The 19,180-nt window shown below is 37.7% G+C and overlaps 1 protein-coding gene across 1 annotated transcript; it reads right to left on the bottom strand.

Moving 5' to 3' along the window:
• Positions 1 to 11,758: 11,758 nt before the first annotated feature.
• Positions 11,759 to 15,430, bottom strand: nkapd1 (NKAP domain containing 1). Its single transcript, XM_060888048.1, has 6 exons — positions 15,324 to 15,430; positions 14,280 to 14,354; positions 13,652 to 13,740; positions 13,118 to 13,270; positions 12,970 to 13,026; positions 11,759 to 12,490 (listed from the first exon to the last, which is right to left on the bottom strand). Exons 2-6 carry the CDS (start codon positions 14,346 to 14,348, stop codon positions 12,085 to 12,087), a joined length of 774 nt encoding a protein of 257 aa, XP_060744031.1. The 5' UTR covers positions 14,349 to 14,354; positions 15,324 to 15,430; the 3' UTR covers positions 11,759 to 12,084.
• Between the last annotated feature and the right edge of the window lie 3,750 nt (positions 15,431 to 19,180).

Raw genomic sequence — 19,180 nt, 5'->3', positions numbered from 1 at the left:
GGGGAGCCTGGCGTCATTGGGCATCAAGGCAGGATACACCCTGGACAGAGTGCCAACCCATCGCAGGGCACACACTCACACTCATTCACTCATGCAATCACACACTAGGGACAATTTTCCAGAGATGCCAATCAACCTACCATGCATGTCTTTGGACCGGGGGAGGAAACCGGAGTACCCGGAGGAAACCCCCGAGGCACGGGGAGAACATGCAAACTCCACACACACAAGGTGGAGGCGGGAATCGAACCCCGACCCTGGAGGTGTGAGGCGAACGTGCTAACCACTAAGCCACCGTGCCCCCTATGACCCACATATGGATGCTATTTAAAAACATTTCTTAAATATCTTTAATTACATTTCACGAGTAAGATTTTAGTCTTACATAGATTCAATTGAATATTTAACACTTATAATATAATAGTCATTAATGCCTAAAAGTGTTCATAAACATAGTTCTAGAGAGCCAACATATACAGTAATTTCAGACATGAAAAATATAATACAGTGCAAATATTGCTTTATATCTCTCCTACTGCAAAAGGCATTGGATGCATGAATCATTGATTGTATCTGCATTTGCTTATTTAGGAAGCTAGTCGAGGCAGAAAAAAGTGCAATATGCTTTTTTAAGACGGAGTGGGAGTGTATGCTTTAACCACATAAATCACAACTAATAATCCTTCTCATACTGTACACTTAGGAAGATATACTAGAAAATAACAAAGACCTTTCAGTAATACATAATGCCATTCTCTGTGCACAGTTGTAGCCGTACAACTTTGTGCTAATAAAAAAAATTAAATGGTGTATTCAAATATTATGAATAAGATATATTCTGAAATTTTTTACACATATATCTTACACGATGTATGGGACATCAGGCTATCGGCGGAAATCAACCCCCCACTACCCACCCTGGACACAAACCCCCCAACCCTGGACACAAACCCCCAACAAAATTTTTTCTGAAGCAGAATGCAACTGATACAGCATAACCTTCAACAGACATGATTGAGATAGAAATGATCAGGACCAAATCTTTCTAACACTATGTGCAATTAATGATTCTCCAGACCATATCAAAGCACATTCTCCAAACCCCATTAAATTGTTTATTTATGACTTGCTGTCCTCATAAGCCGCCATGTCGCCAAGCCGCTGTGCTTCATGGAATGAATGTGTGCAAGGAGACTAGAAGAGGACATGCTGAGATGAGGAGGAGGGGGACTGTCAGCTGTAAATAATCAAGGAGCTGGAGGCCAGCGCAAGTGACGTCAAGCATTCCCGTCTCACAACACGTTCCCTCTGATCCACCCGCACTACCAATGAACCATACCCTTCTCTTCACATGCCTCCCTCATACTTTCCATCCGGACCTTATTAAGGTCAGTGTGCAATTCCTTTATACTTGGCCTCCCCGAGGTCAAGGTGTACCAAGGCCACCACACCCTAGTGTTTGTGTAACATCCAGCTAAGCTCTTTTATCTGCTCTTCCTCTGTGATTAAATTAAAGCAGTTTGAAGGGGAAACTGTCTGCATTATAAGCCATGTTAAAGTTTTTTGTGCTCCTCTTTTCATACCATGTTGTGAAGCACGAGCGATTGTACTGACTCACATGACACATTCAGTGACTAAAAATAAATAATGCATGGTTGATATTGTTGAAGAGAATATTTTACTGACTATAAGTATCTATCTATCTATCTATCTATCTATCTATCTATCTATCTATCTATCTATCTATCTATCTATCCATCTGTCTGTCTATCTATTTTATTTATAGCACTCCTCTCATTATTTCTGTGGCTACACTTATGTGTAAATGTTCCTCAATGTTCCAGCAATGAAGAGTTACATATTGATTATTTCATAATGTCTAAGAAGATGAACCTTTCACTTCCCTACTGTGCATGCCTTATTACCTTGGACAGAACATTTTCTCTCCAAATTAGTCTGTTTGTTGTTCTTTTCTCCTCTAATGCATTACCTTCAGAAGAAAAAAAGAAAGAAACCCAGGCAAAGCAATTCTTTCAGCATAGACGTACTTGGAATAATATGATTAAGTAGTTAGTTCTGGTTCCTCTCAAGGTTTCTTCCTTATAGCTTCTTTGAGAATTTTTCCCTGCCACCATCATTGCTAAATGTATAATTTATATATATATATATCTGTAAAGCTACTTTGCAATTTTAACAGTGTTCATTGCTAAAAGCACTAATAAAATTGAATTGAATTGAATATACAGTACACAGTATATTTACACAAGGTATTTACTGAACACTGTTGTAATGTTTATTCTACAGCAGACTGAAAGTTAACACCACTGGTTTTTATGAACATAAATAAAATACATCTGACTTCAAGAACATGCTGCTTCATGATCCACGGATGACTTACTGAGTAGACAATCTTAATAAAACCAAGAAGATGTCAAGAAGCTTTTATTGTCATTTCAACCATAGCTGTTGCAGTACACAGTGAAATGAGACAATATTTCTCCAGACAGAGCTAAGGACTTAGTAAGTAGTCTTAACCACATAAAGTGCATCTGTGCAACCTGGTGCAAACAGTGCAGGACAAGACAAAAAGATAGAAAGACAGGACAATACACAAGACAATAAAAAAAACAGTGCCGACCAGTGTACATACTGCATGTTCAATCAATATTGCGTGTGCAGAAATACTGAATGAACACAGAATTACAGCAGCAGTTGCATGACGTAATGTAAAGTGTTGTGCAAAACAGCAATCAGCTGAAATGTGAGACAGCATGTGCAAAGAGCAAAAAACAGTGTGCAAAACAGCATGTAAACAGTATTCGGGCTCTGGGTTGTTGATCGGAGGATCGGGGTTCACAGCCAAGCTGCCACTGCTGGGCCCTTGAGCAAGGCCCTCAACCCTCCCTGCTCCAGGGGTGCTGTATCATAGCTGCCCCTGCACTCTGACCCCAACCTCCTTAGTTGGTGTATGTGAAGAAAAGAATTCCACTGTGCTGTAATGTATATGTGGCGATAATAAAGGCTTCTGTGCCCCTGTTCTGTTCTATTCTGTGCTTCTGTGCCCCGTTCTGATGGATGTATAATGATGTAATGGTGTGTAAATGGTGTAGGTCTGTGCAGACCATACAGTTTATGTGCATGTGTGTGTTGTGCTCAGTACAGCTCTGTTCAGTTATTAAGGAGTCTGATGGCTTGTGGAAAGAAACTGTTACACAGTCTGGTTGTGAGGGCCAGAAATGCTTTTGTTCTTTGTTCCAGATGGCAGTAGGGTGAAGAGTGTGTGTGAGGTGTGTGTGGGGTCATCCACAATGCTGTTGGCTTTTCAGATGCAGAGTGTGGTGTAAGTGTCCATGATAGAGGTGAAAGAGACTCCAGTGATCTTTTCAGCTGTCCTCACTATCCACTGCAGTGTCTTGCGATCCGAGATGGTGCAGTTCCCAAACCAGACAGTGATGTAGCTACTCAGAAGGCTCTCAGTGGTCCCTCTGTAAAATGTAGTCAGAATGGGGGGAAGGAGATTTACTTTTCTCAGACTTTGGAAGAAGAAGAGATTGCTACTGGGATTTCTTGGTGATGGAGCTGGTGTTGAGTGAACAGGTGAAGTTCTCCGCTAGATGAACACCAAGAAATTTGGTGCTCTTGACGATCTCTACAGATAATCCGTCGATGTTCAGTCAACAACCATCTTTTTAGTTGTGTTAACATTCAGAGACAGGTTGCTGGCTCTATACCAGGCAGTTAGCTGTTTGCACCTCCTCTCTGTATGCTGACTCTACATTTTTGTTGATGAGACCCACCACAGTCGTGTCATTGGCGAACTTGATGATATGGTTCGATATGTGCATTGCTGCACAGTCGGGAGTCAGCAAGGTGAACTGCAGTGGGCTTAGCACGCAGCTCTGAGGGGTCCAGTGCTCAGTGTGGTGGTGCTGGAGATGCTGTTCCCGATCCGGACTGACTAAGATCTCCCAGTCAGGAAGTTCAGTATCCGGTTGCAGAGGGAGGTGTTCAGTCCCAGCAGGCTCAGCTTCTCAATCAGGTGCTGAGGGATGATTGTGTTGAATGATGAACAACAGTCGTACATAAGTGTCTTTATTGTCCATGAATCTGTCTTGTACACATGCGCCGGGTGTCTCCACTGTCCTGGAAGTGACTGTGGGTTGTCTGGGCATGTGCACGCTTTGCGTCTCTAATGGCTTGGGGCAGTTTGGCCCTTGCTGTTCTTAGGGCCGCCCTGTCCCCTGTTCTGAAGGCTAGGTCTCTAGTCTTCAGCAGCCCACGCACTTTAGCAGTCATCCACGGCTTCTGGTTGGAGCGTCTGGTGATGGTCTTAGAGACGGTCACGTCATCAATGCACTTGACGATGCAGCCAGTCACTGATGCCGTGTACGCCTCCAAGTTGATGGAGTCACAGTTGGTTGCAGCCTCCCTGAGGATGCTCCAGTCAGTGCATTCAAAGCAGTCCTGAAAACCAGAGGTGGCTCATGCTGGCCAGGTTTTTACCTGCTTCAGAACCGGTTTAGAGCATCTGACGAGTGGTCTGTATGCTGGAATTAGCATAACAGAGATGTGGTCTGAGTAGCCGAGGTGGGGCGGGGCTCTGCGCGATATGTGCCTTGAATGTTTGTGTAAACAAGATCCAGCATGTTTTCCCTTCTCATTGCAAAGTCCACATACTGATGGAATTTAGGCAGCACTGATTTGAGATTTGAATGATTGAAATCTCCGACAATGATAAACAGTCCGTCGGGATGAGCATTATGCAGATCGCGCTGGGGGGAATGTACACGCCGACTATCTTCACCCAGTGAAGATAAAAGGGTGAATTCATCAAGTCAGTAAATTTATACAATATGACTGAAGGCAAAAAGGTAAAGGAGTTTAAATACAAGCTACTTTTCTCAGAAGTATGTTTCCCTTTTCTGATAGCTATGAATAAATTGCCTGTTCTGGCTACACACTCCAGCTGCCCAAGAGAACCAACGAATGACATGGACCAAAATCCCACCAAAGAGTAAAAGATAACTATTTCTTCATCTGTCATCCATGTTGCATACATGAAGTGTATAGATGAATAGATATAATTATAGAGAACATTCTGAAAATTGCTAAGTTCAACTAACTTCTGCTGACTAAAAACAAACCATAGACTAGTTGTGTATACTGTACTTACACAATCAAACAAAAGTTTGAAGGACAAGGTACTTGATTTTCTCTCACCCTTAATTTGTATGTAAGCAACAAATTGTTTAGAAATTTCACACTTGTCAGACTATCACTGTGCACCTGGGGCAATGTCCACCTGATGTTATATTTTTCTTTGAGGACGTGGGAAGATACCTGAGTACACACAAAACTTTCAGATATTAACCTGATCACAGGATCAAGCCACAGGCTCTGGATCCTGCTTCACTGCCATGATATCAAATCCTGCAGTGGTGCTTAGGTATCAGGAAGGATTTTACACAAAACCCTTTCTTGGAAGCTAAGAACCCTGAATTATCCAATGAACCTTTTCACAAGAAAGTAATTCTTGTGTTTAGTTTATAATCCACATAAAAAATATGAAGTATGCTACAAGTATCCTTGGTATCATAAATGTCTATTTTGTTAAAATTTCAGGAACATGTTTTTTTTTTTTTTTACTTCAAGTGGCTTTTTGCCTCCAGCTTGTTTTTGAATGTAAAATTGGACTGAACTGGGCTAGGGTTAAGATTGCAGTTTAGCTGTAGTGTTAACAGCTAAAGATTCATCAACACATAACTTCACCCTGGTTATTCTTAGAAGAATAAACACATAAATCTTCTTTATACAATATATACAAAAAACTGTGAGTCACCTAAGATTTGTATGTAACTCAACACCCTAAAGCAGCCACCATTTACCACCTACAAACAACCTCCAAAAGTGTGTGTTTGGTCTTTCATGCCAGATCATAGAAAACATGTAAGTGCCTAAATGAGACGTTGTGCTTGTGTCCATGTCCTTGTATTTACTCCGGCTCTGGAAATGACCCGTTATGTTTGTTTCTTGATGTGAAGGGGTGTCATTTAGCAGCACTTACCATAAGTGTAACTGGGTGGGAATAGCTCAGTGACCTCATGCGACCATGTAGATGTGTGAAAATAAAGCAATGGTTTAACAATATGACAGTGTGTCTTAATGATATCATGATATAACATACTGTATGTCATTGCATTTATAACTCCATTGTAACATTTTAAGCTTGTTTCTATGTCACCATTCTTTAGCTTAAAAAAATTGCTAGCAATAAATAAATGTTGCTTATGATGAAAAGGTATAGCAATGTAAAATTTGTATCAAAATCACCCACCCTTACTATATTACATAAACTAAAAAAAAGGACCTTGGGTCATGCACCGGCAGTAGTGGCTCATGCATAAGGAGAGGTGGGGCAGGAGGGGCAGAACTCCACAGTGTATATCAGCCATTCAACAAATGTTAGACTTATACCACAACAAAAATGACATCTTAGCAAGTGAAAATATCTTGAATTTAGTCAGATGTAGTGTCTAGTATTTCCTATTACAAGATGACAGTCAATTCTACATGTTACATTTACTTTACTAAGCTTTACATTTTCTTATTTTATTGGCAGATTATTTTATTTCTTTCTAGAAATAAATGCTTAAAATAAACAATCTCTAGTAAAATAACGAGAACATTCCAAGTTTGGAATTAGTTCAAATGTCTAAAAAAATAATGTTTGGTTTGTTGCAATATTTTGATAGGAAATACTAGATCCAATATATACAAGATATTTTCACTTTCTAAGAGGCCATTTTTTGTAGTTTAAGAAAGACTTCATACTTTCGAAATTTTGTTTAATTACTATTTACCTCCTGTAAATGACCAACAACAAAATGTTGCTATTATAGATATACAACACATTTGTAGGTGTGCAATCATGGAACAACAGGCTTACTGCCCCATTTAGATCCACTGAGATATTATTAGACCTAGTGGGATCTGCTAATAGAGGCCTATTGGGGCACGAACCATGCTGCCCCATCCTAGGCTGCGGACCAGTAGACAGGACTATTAAGCAAGTAACCATAATTAAATCAGACAATGATGAACCTTTTCTGATTTAATGTAGATTCCAACACAAAAGCTTGGGGGAAAATGTCTATTCTTTTCCAGTAACTGATTTTTGATGCTAGGTTCATTTCTTGTCTTGTTTTTGGGATGTAGTTGGCCCAGAAATTTGGCTGAAACCTAGCATCCCTGGTTAATGGTGTGCGCTTTTTGTGTGTCGGCTCACTGTTGATGGGAAACACACCTGATTTTAGCCGGAACACAGAGCAAAGAAGGTGAGTACTCCTAAAAAACACTTAAAATGAGCTTCTAGATTGTAGGCTAGATGTCTCCTACAGCAACTGTCTATTTCAGGTTTTTATTAAAAAATAAAACCACACACACACACACACAAACACACACACACTCTCAAGCTCTCTGTATAATTAAGGCTAATTATTGTTGTACAGCTGTATTGTTATACAGCTCAGGATGCATATTATTGCAAACACATCACTTCAGATGACCGACATGCTGTGCGCTTGCAGACTGTGTACTAAATACATTTCTCTAGAACACAAGAGGCTTATTATATTATGCAAGTAACCTCTCATGAAAGCCTTTATTCCTTATGAAACAGCATAACTACTTGTCATAATCAAAGCAAAGGTCAGTTCTGTGCAGTTACAAAAGCCAGCATGCGAGCATTCTCTGTCGGAATACATGATTTTCAACAACAGATGCAGTTTTTTTTAAACTTTTGAGGTAAAAATAAAACCGTCTGTTACAATGTACCCTGTTGGCCTGTTCATTTTGTCTTCTGTCATATGTGCTTCATCTTAGTTCCTTTGTGTCAGTGCTGGAGTCCAGACATCTTGTTCTCTTTCCATTTAATTTCCCCACATTTTAAAACGATTCCCCCCATTAACACTGTTATGAACACCTTGCACATCGCAACATGTGCAAATCACCAGACTGTGAAACCGGTGACGTCTGAATTTGTGTCACCTCGTGTTCCCATGGTAACCGTCTGGACTTCACTTTGATGGATCATTGGGGCAAAAGCATGTGAAAGCTTTTTATGATCATTTAACAGGTTTAGAAATGCAGGATACAATACAAGAGTAAATAGTAAATAGTAAACTAATAAACAGAACATTCTTTTCATATTTTAACCCAATGCTCATACATCTTACATTAATTACACAGTAGAATGGAAGACAAGAAAACATACAGAGAGTAGTTAGAGATTTTTGTTACTTAGCCTAACGTGTACAGAGTATTTTAGAAACTGATGTGGATTTTTATTTTTATATTGTCTCGTCTGACACAGCAAAAAACTACATTTTCCCCCCCCCCCAAAAAAAAAACACATTTAATTGAATTGAGCTAATTTAGTGATGCCATGAAAAAATATTTAATTAACTAAGTTCATTTTTTTGTACAGCAGTTTAAACAACGGTCAATTGTTTAAATCATTGCTTAAGAGCAAGTCATAACGGTAAGGAAAAGTTCCCTGAAACCTCGTGACACCTCATAGTGCGATCATAAATCATTTCCCTTCAATAGCTATACAATAAGGTCAGAAATTGGAAGGAACTTCATTCTAGTTATAACATAAAGTCTATCGTATTAAAGTTTAACTGTTGACTGATGGAGACTGTTCATGACAACTGTAGTCTTAGGGTTCCACCTAAATGCCTTAAAGTAAATGAATAATGATCCGCTGGTGGTTAATACTTGCTTTATCTGGCACACATAACTCTGTGGAATGATGCCGATGATATCATCTATATCTGGTTGCCAAATATCCACAACAGAGCCGTGATAAGACAGAGCTTGGGCAACTTTCAATCCAAAATTGAAACAGCACAGAAGAATTGTTGCATTTGGGCCAATGGCTCTGACGTGTAATAGTCTGGAATCAATTCAATTAATTTCCATTGTATTTATATAATGGTTTGAACAATAGGTTTTGTTCAAAGCAGCTTAGCAGAAATCTAGACCATGGCAAGGTCTGAGTGGTTTGATAAATCACTATTCTGCACTATTCTGTATACTGTGAAGTCAGACAGTACTGTGTGCTGAAAGAATGTTTAGTATGAGCAGATTGTGAAGATTATGTGAGTCCTGGTTTTGTTATGATTACAGAAGCAGTATACAGTATTAAGGTGAAATTATCCACTGAAGCAAGAGTAAATCTTTAAGATATTATTGTGTTCTTTCACTATCCATGTGGGTTTTTTGTGTGTTCCCAGGTATAGAAATTATACTGTATGTTAGATAATACAACACTCTTGTTGATATTTTATACCCCTTAAGTACATACAGTATATTCACGTCACAATTCAGTTGACGCACACATGTATATATACACAATTCCCTCTAGGGCTTTTCACAAGAACTTTCTTATTTTTTTATGTAAAAATTACAGTTTTTGTATTTTCATTGACCATATAGCATAGGAATACACACTTTTTACACACTAATTTTTTCCCACCACTGTATCCATGTGGGACCATCCACAAGACTCACAAGATTCGTCTGCTAAATAGGTCAAGTTATCATTCACTCTATCATTTCCCCCTCACAAGAGCATGCTTTATCAAGTATTTTCATTATTTAACAAAATGCTGTGCAAATTAAGGATGATTCAGACCATCAGCTGAAGTGGCACACATTTTAGTCTGGACGTTACAATGTGTCACACTTCCTATTGTTGGTCCACCATCTTTCCTAAGGTTGTCTATTTTCCAAATTGCCGCATTGGAAGGTCTCTCTCTCTCTCTCTTTATACATACATACATACATATATACTCTGTATACATACATACATACATACACACGTGTGTGTGTGTGTGTGTGTATATATATATATATATATATATATATATATATATAGAGAGAGAGAGAGAGAGAGAGAGATCTGTGACATGCAAATATTAAATAATAATAAATATCATAGGTAATTTCTTAGAGCTGCATCTCCTGCCCAGGAAAGGCTCCTGATTCACGACAGCCCTGATCATGATAATCTATAATGCCTAGAATATGATACATATTATACATTGTGGATCTATTCTTTAAACTTATATTCACATTGAGTGCCTTAATCTGTTTAAAAAAATATATCTAAAAAAATGATAAAAAAAAAAAAAAAAAGTCCTGCACTGACTCACTGGAATCTGACTCATCATTGCTCTTGGAATTGGGTTTACAAGAGCTTCAAGACTAAATTGTTTAACCAAAGGGAGCTCTGAACCCCATGTCACTTTACAGTTTATTTACACCTTCAGCAGTGCTACTAGTGTTGGGAGTTTGGAGGAGGATAAAAAAAACAATTCAATCAGTGGTTTATATCCTTATATAACTGGAGTGACAGTTTCATGAAGTGCATTTGAACACGTCAGGCCTAATAAGAAAAATAACAAACCCAGTTGAGCAGTAAAGCTTTTCCTCAGAGCAGTGATAATGCATTTGACTAAAAACACTGAACAAAATGATCACACTTCATTAAAGCTGTCTGGGTTTCATTCGATTTGCATCCATCCTAGGATCATGTGATAATCTACTGTTGTTGTGTTTGCGTGCCAGGCACTTCAGAAATGGTCAGTGTTCCTTCCCAATGACACAATGTTCTCTAAGCCTGGACACGTTGTGTTTACACGTGAGAGTGGCAGCAGTGATCCGGATAACAAACCGTCACCACACACGACCGCAGCACGTACAGCACAACACTTTTTACACGCTTGACGTGAGAGCCCAAAAACAAAAATGGGAACATGCACAAAAAACCCCTACTGTATGGGTCATTTCTGTTCAAAGCCAAAGCTATAGGCACATCAACTTTTTCCAGTGATCTCACGTCTGATGCTATCAGAAGGTGTCTGGGTGCATAATAACAAACAGCTTTCCAGCACTAATATCTTTCTGAACAAAAAGCAGCTTAAGCAAGTTAAATAACAAATTAAACAGTAAAACGTGGACGTGCTATTGTTATTTAAAATAAATCAATTAAAAACAGTGCAACAGCGCCACCTTCCGGATGTTTTCAGCTCATTTACGCACAAATACTGACTGCACTGAAGGACTAGTCCTATATGAATGCCAACCCGTTGCAGGGCACCAAACTCGCTCACTCTCACACTATCTCTCTCTCACGTACACACTCTCACTCTCACATACACTCTCACACTATCTCTCACATACACACTCTCTCGCGCACACACACTCACTCACTCTCTCGCGCACGCACTCACTCACTCTCTCGCGCACGCACACTCACTCACTCGCGCACGCACTCTCACTCACTCGCGCACACACTCACTCACTCGCACACACTCTCACTCACTCACTCACTCGCACTCTCACTCACTCACTCGCACACACACTCACTCGCACACACACTCACTCGCACACACTCTCACTCACTCACTCGCACACTCTCACTCACTCACTCGCACACTCTCACTCACTCACTCGCACTCTCACTCACTCACTCGCACACTCTCACTCACTCACACACACACTCACACACACTCACACACACACTCTCACTCTTTTTCACTCTCTCTCTCTCTCACAAAGTATATAAATATAAAAAGACAGGAAGCCAAACTCTGGAGGAATTCTGGAGCTGTGAGTTAGCAATGTACCACACTGTGTCACTGCTATCACACTCAGTATACAGCTGAAATAACACAATAAAAGTACAGACTGATTTGTTGCATCCACAATGCTCTTGGGCATATCTTTATCTTCCATTTTGGAGTAAAATACCTGAGTTTTGTTTTAAAAAAATAGTTTCATCAAAATGTATACAAAAACTAGAAAGCATATACAAGCTTTCATTAAAATGTTATAAAATCATGTGTATTACATCATTTAAAAAAGTTCCATCAAGTATCCAGTTGGTGAGGTATGAAGCTCAGACAGCACAGAATTATATAATAATCTGAGATATGTGACAGTGTGAACGATGTACTAATGAACTGCTGTTTTGTTTTAAACACAACAGACTGAATGAACAGTGAGGATGAAGGTGCATCAGTTGTCAGAGCTTTCCTCTGATTTTTCTTCATTCGCTGCTTTCCAGTTTTTCCTTTTTTTTCTTTCAGGCTCTGTTTGTGTGTCTATTACAGTCTGATGCCTTTTCCTATGTGTCCTTTCTCCTGCTCTGTCCGATTCACTGTCATCAGTGCTGCTGTCCTCTTCAGTTGTTTTGTGTTTGTGCGCCTTTTTCCTGCGGTGTTTGCTTTTACCACTTTTCCTCTTCAGCTTCCTTTTGGTGCCTTCTGTCGGGCTGCTGTCTGACTCTGAGTCTGACCCTTCAGTCCTCTGCTTCTTTTTCTTTTTCTTCTTCTTTCTCTTTGAGGATTTCTTGGTTTTCTTTTGTTTCTCGCTAGACAGTTTGTCCTTGCCGTTTCTTCTGTGTTTCACATCGTCTGTCTCTCTGGGTTGAGAAAAGGTTTAAGAAATGCTGAGATAAAAGCACATTTCAATTGACTTCAAACATAATGTTATGAATGTGAGAGAAAAGATGAAAATGGTTATATACAGTCATACAGCTTATCAGTACTAATAATTATTAAAATAAATCATAATTCAGACTCAGATAATATTATTATCTGTATATATCAAAAAAAAAATAATATTGAGTAGAAAATGATATTTTAAATCCTGAAATATGCTCAAAAAGGCATAATTTCATTTAATTAGATTTGAAAAGCCTTTAAAAAAATGTTATTCAAAGACAAATAAATAATAGCACAAAATACATACCAATATCTAGGATTAAACTCACTGGAATTAATCGAGTGTTGATTTTTATTATTATTATTATTATTATTACTATTGTAAATACATTCATTTATTAAACCCAAAATAGAAGCTGCATAATAGTGAGCTGAAATAAAAGGTTTTGTCTCTTACCGATGTGATTGTTGAAACTCCTCTGGATAAAGTTCCTTAAACCCACTGTGACCCCATCTGATGAAGTCAAATCAAATGACAATATGTTAATTACACAATTCCTATCATCCAAATAAGTTGCAGTCAGTAACTAGGCATAGCCACTGACCTGTCTGGATCATTGGCCTCAAATTCATAGAGTTTTCGTGTCCAGTAACGCGCCTCACGTTCATCTCGCTCAGAAAGACATTCCCTATCGCCGAGCCTGCCACGTGCGGATCCTTCTGACTCTTTCAGGTACCGGTCACAGTGCATGCTGCTTCTGTAAATAAAAAAACACAACAGGGACAATCAGGGATCTGTTGAAATTCAAGTCAAGTCAAGAATAGTTGCCGCAGTACATAATGAACCAAAACAACCTTTCTCCTGGACAACGAAACTACATAAAACAACACAGAGCTAAGGGCATAAATTAAGTTGTTCTGGACACATAAAATGTATTAAACACTACGGGACAAAAATCAACCGGTGTGTATACTGTATATTATAAAATACGTTGTGCAAAAATAGAGGGTTCAACAAGAGGGTTCTTGCAAACATACATACACTAACAGTTCAGTTCAGTTCAGTTCTGGCTGTCGAGGAGTCTGATAGTTTGAGGTGTGTTTACAGGGTCTAGTGAGAAACAAAGTGGGCTTTGTACCTTGTGTTCCAGCTGTTCTTTGATTCCCGAGGAGACGGAGTGTGGAGCTCCATGTCCCTCAGCTTCCACATCTCTGACTCCTCCTGTATCTGCAATCATACACCACACAACAGAGGAATCAAAAACTGTACATATGTGAAAGTTCATGTGAATCAAAACACTTGATTAAAGGTTTAAAATATATTCATTAAAATTCATTTTACACCAGAAAAGGTTATCAGAACATGCGCTAACAACTGAAATCATCTCCCCATCCCCTTACTTTTTAATGTATGTAGCACAAGTGAGACTGCAGCTTTATTGCAAAAACAAATATCTTCTGTAAGTCGCTGTGGATATGCTATTAATGTAAAATGTTTGGTTGTGGTATCCATGTAACTGGTATGAATATGACTGGATGTTTAGGTAAGAAATTAAGCACAACATCTGATTTTTGAGACTCAATAAAAGAAATAAATGAAGTACAAAGTTAGAGGAATTAAAAAGGAACAAATACAAATTCCTTAAAACGATTCATAAATGACGTTGTGCCGTTTTTTGGGACTTTCTCGTCTATTGGTATTTTAAAGCAAATTCAAAGAAAAGAAAAAGAAACAATAGAAATGAAAGTCCAGAGTTTATGACTTACTTTGTTGTGTGCGTCTGTGTGCCTGATGACATTGCGAAGCAGCACTTTACCCAGAGGAACTTTCGCCATGATCCCCTGCAATTAGAAAAAGCACCACAAACTCATTATAGATAGATAGATAGATAGATAGACAGAGAGATAGACAGATGGACAGAGAGATAGATAGATAGATAGATAGATAGATAGATAGATAGATAGATAGAGATAGATGGACAGAGAGATAGATGGATAGAGATAGATGGACAGAGAGAGAGAGAGATAGATGGATAGAGATAGATGGACAGAGAGAGAGAGAGATAGATAGATAGATAGATAGATAGATAGATGGAAAGAGAGATATAGATGGATAGAGAGATAGATAGATGGACAGAGAGATAGATGGATAGAGAGATAGATGGATGGACCAAGAGATAGATAGATGGACAGAGAGATAGATGGATGGACCGAGATATAGATGGATAGATGGATGGACTGAGAGATAGATAGATGGACAGAGAGATAGATAGATAGACCGAGAGATAGATGGACAGAGAGATAGACAGATGGACAGAGAGATAGATAGAGAGATAGATAGATGAATAGAGATATATAGACAGACAGACAGAAAGATAGACAGATACAGACACAAATATAAAAGAATATAAACATTATTAAAAGTAATCCAATAAATATTATTATTCGGTATGATTCGGTTACATTTGATGACAAAAATGTATTTGCATCAAGATACTTTATTAGAGTTTCAGGGTTTAGTGTGAAAGCAAATAAGACCGAAATCTCACAATTTTTGACAACTGTTTTTTTTTTTAATTCTGGATTTGACCAAAGTGTGCACGAGCCATCAAAGTGTGCACGAGCCATCAAATGTAACGTATTTAGGACTGCAGCTAGCTTCTGATTTGCTAACAGCTAACATGCTAACAAGCTCTTTGGCTATTTGTCTAAATAAACTCCATTCTTTACGCACGTATTTAAATATCATAGAAAACATGACAGAAGATTTATTAACAGAAAGAAATATAAATGTGTCTTTGTGTCTTTTACCTTTACACGGAGTTAGAAACCACCTTTACGGTTCAACACAAACTTCGTCTTTTCCTTCTTCTTCTTTTCTGCTCTAGTTGTGGTTGACCCACGAAGTTTGAGATAAAATGGCGCCATCTGCTGTGCTGGAGTTAGTCGCCGTGTACAGGATTCGACTCCGAATCAAATAGAACGTTTTTGGAATTTGTTTGTCATTCGCTTCTAGTACACAGAGACAACACACAGACTATAACAATAAGATGAGAAAAAAAGACATATGTAAACAAAAAATAGACAAATCGAAAACTATAAATGATCATTTAAAATAATGCGCATGCGCAAAGGGACGCGAAGAGGGACGCTATGATGGAATGCGCATGCGCAGAAGGTTCCAAGCTCGGATAAACATGGGAGGGTTGAGTCAGGAACCCGAACAAATGACAAAAAACAGGAAAAACTAACAAAAACATCATCTTTAAGGTGTTTCCAACCTCAGAACTGCCACTTTATGTGTGTATAAACAGGGCTACAGAACTTTCTAGTAGCTTCTAGCAGTGTTGGAACGACTCACGTTACTGTAATTAAGTAATTACAGTATTATAATTAAGTAAATTTTTGGGGTATTTGTAATTTACTTCTTTGTTTTCAAAATCATAAATCGTTACTGAGTTAGTCTGCAATTTACAATAATATTTCAACCATTGAACAAAAAAAAATTAACTAATTAATTAATATTAAAAATACTATTAAAATACAAATAATATATTAGTAGCATTACTTCTTTGGATTATGACAAGCATACTTATAGTGGTTAATGTCAACTAATAAAAGTTACCAAGTGAATAACAATATTATAGTGCGCATGTGCTTTATATTAATTGTAAGAATGCGCATGTGCAGAGGGACGCTAAAACGGGTAGGAAATAATGATGAGTAGGATAAATCGATAGAACGCCGGTATTTCGGTAGCAAATAAAAATATCTTATCTCAGCGGACCATTGAAAAGCCTGGTATATGAACCCGAAAAACAAAACTTAAACTTAAACTTTAACTTACTTAAATCTTAATCTGTATATATTGTATTTTTTCCCCCATAATTTTGATTTCTATTATTTATTTTTATTCTTTTTTGTAAGGCAGACGTGCAAAGTAAGAATTTCATTATAATGTCTAAACCATTGTGTTTTCACTGTGCACATGACAATAAAACTCTTCAATCTTGCTGTGATTTTGTCTTATGACTTCAGCCTCTAATCTAAAAATGAAAAAATTAAAAATCTAAAAATTATAGTAAAAAGGCTAACAACTGTATTTGTGTGATGGTTTAATTATTTATTAATATGTTTAGGGGTGTAGTTCTGTGATTTGTATATAAAGCATGACTAGATTAATAGTAATAATTATTACTGTTTACAAAGTTTCACAAAGTGTTTTAGTATCTTTAAATGTCTTTTATAAAATGTGCGTTGTTGTCTGATTATGTCAGTTACTGATAATTCAATAAATATCACCAGATAAAAAGTAACTAGTACTCTGAGTAGTTTTTTATAGTTATTTATAATACTTTTACTGGAATCTTTCCACCACTTGTTCACCGTTAGCAGTAGTAGTACAAATTGTGTTGGATCGATTTCCTGAAATATAAATACTGTTGAACACCAAATTCAATTTTACCAACACCAATTGCCATGTGAACCTTTCTTACAAACCTTCAAGACATATCAAAATATCTTAAAAAATTACAAAAACATCTTAACCTAGTTTGTCTGCATTTGTTTTATACAATTTTTAATTAAACATTACCTTTGTTATTGCAACCTCTACAGGTCCCGATGCAACAAAGCAGCCTTAAACTTTGATGCTTCTTCCATTTGTCTTAAAGGCATTAAATATATTTCTTGAAAAGTAAGAAACCTTTGCTCTCAGTAACTGGTTTGACTCCCTTAACCAATAACTATAACCAAAAATCTTTGGTAACTGGTGATCAGTTGCACAACGGGTTGGAGGAATTTTTGGCCCAGTCATCCTTCCATTAGGTCCTTCCATTACCCTTCTTTTGGGTTAATTCTGGATGTTGATCTAGCCATTTCAAAATGTTTTTACTGTTACGCTGTAGACCTGCTTGTGCACTTCGGATTGTTTTCTTGCTGTATGAGCCACTTATGGTTAAGCTTCAGTTCATGGACAGATACCCTGCCTTGTGTAATTTTATAATAATCATAAGCTGCCCTGGGCCCAGGGCAATAAAGCTGTCGCAGACCTGCTTTAGTTGGGAAGAGGTTTTTATTTTGCGATGCAGTGTTTGGTTTTAGATTTAGTTGCCAAAAAAATCTATTTTGGATTCAGGGTAGATTCTTCTTATAAGCTTCTGGGTTATCCATGTGGGCTTGAGCAAAATTCAAATTGGCAGCAGTGTTCATTTTGTAGACTAGTGGCTTGGGAATCTCCTTTAACAGAGGCATGGCAGACTTCCATAAACTTGTGCAGTGAAGATCAGACCTCATGCTTACAGTATGACTCCTCGGAGGGCCTGTTAAATGCATGCCTGATTGCCAGCCAACTGATTTAAATGCATGATTTACATTACCATACCATTTATATTCACTAACTTTTTGTCAGAAAAATATACTTAATGTCAGATAATATTGCTCAAAAAATTCAAAAACATTTTTTAAATGAAAAAATGCAGAAAGTTGCAGGCAGAATGAGAGGGTTAACATGGAGAGGCATATAAAGCAACAAGGACAGAGAAGGGAGTGAAGCAACTCAGAGAAGAGGTGGCTAAAGTTAGTTGACACTTGAAATAAAAGCAAAAAATAATCATGTGATCATTTTTTTGCAGATATTAAATAAATCATTATGAAAGATGTAAGACAGTGTTTGAGTGTGTGCTCTTCTGCTCGTTAAACTGTTTTTAACATTTGGTCATACCAACATTCACCATCTCCTCAGGCCCAAGAAGGATGTTACAGAGGTCCACCGCCTATGACATTATACATCATGCATGAGGACCCAAGAGAATTCTCCATACTGCAGTTGGCTCTGGAAAAGATTTTGTCTGATGATGCTATCAAATTCAAGTTCCAGATCCTCTTGGACCAAAAAGCGATTTTGCTGTCCCCTATAGCAATTGTAGGTAATCACACACATACACCCAATAGAGGCCCTTGCACCCCTACAGTTTGATCTAAACCAGACTGTTTTCTTGATAGTGGCCATAATATCAAAGCAGGTGGCATTCATTCCTTTGTACTGGAGGTCTGGTCACTTGTAGGTTATTCACTGACCAAATAATTTGCTTAACAGAAATTTGCAGGATGACCTTGAAGTTTCATGAGACATGGATTTTACATTTAACATCAGCCACATTTGTTTATATATATATATATATATATATTTATTTATTTATTTATTTATTTATTTATTTATTTAATCTCTAAGTATAAGCTGAACAAAGCTAAAGATAAAGACAGGATTTTGTTTTTACCTTTAGATTTACTTTACATGATGCACACAAGCTCATTGTTTCTGGATTTCTAAAACTTTGTAAGGCTGTAACTGTAACAAAATGAATGTAACAAACCAAGGCTTTCTAAAGGCTTTGTATAACTATAATTACCTCATTCTCTATGTTCTTGAGAACTTATGAGTCAGAACAAATTTGTTTTTAAGTTTCACTTCCATTTTCCAGGCTACATTCCTTTTATGTGTTTTTTTTTTTAACCAAACCTGTGGTGCTCATTCTGCTTTACCTCTCTCTACATGAAAGTATAAAGATGGCCACAATATAAAATAGAGCTCTTATCTGATAAAACATCCCTCACACGTGAGGAGGTAGCAAACAATATGAATTAATTCCATTCAACAAAATCCACTG

Source organism: Tachysurus vachellii, chromosome 15 (genome assembly GCF_030014155.1).
Source record: "Tachysurus vachellii isolate PV-2020 chromosome 15, HZAU_Pvac_v1, whole genome shotgun sequence".
NCBI lineage: Eukaryota > Metazoa > Chordata > Actinopteri > Siluriformes > Bagridae > Tachysurus > Tachysurus vachellii.
The sequence above is the reverse complement of the archived record's forward strand: the minus strand, read 5'-3'. Positions and strand labels throughout refer to the sequence as shown.

Coding starts and splice junctions, on each gene's coding strand:
- nkapd1 (XM_060888048.1), bottom strand. CDS start 14,348: ATGGCGAAAGTTCCTCTGGGTAAAGTGCTGCTTCGCAATGTCATCAGG. Junction 13,741..14,279: donor ACACAGACGCACACAACAAA/GTAAGTCATAAA, acceptor GTATGATTGCAG/ATACAGGAGGAGTCAGAGAT. Junction 12,491..12,969: donor GAGTTTCAACAATCACATCG/GTAAGAGACAAA, acceptor TTCTCAACCCAG/AGAGACAGACGATGTGAAAC.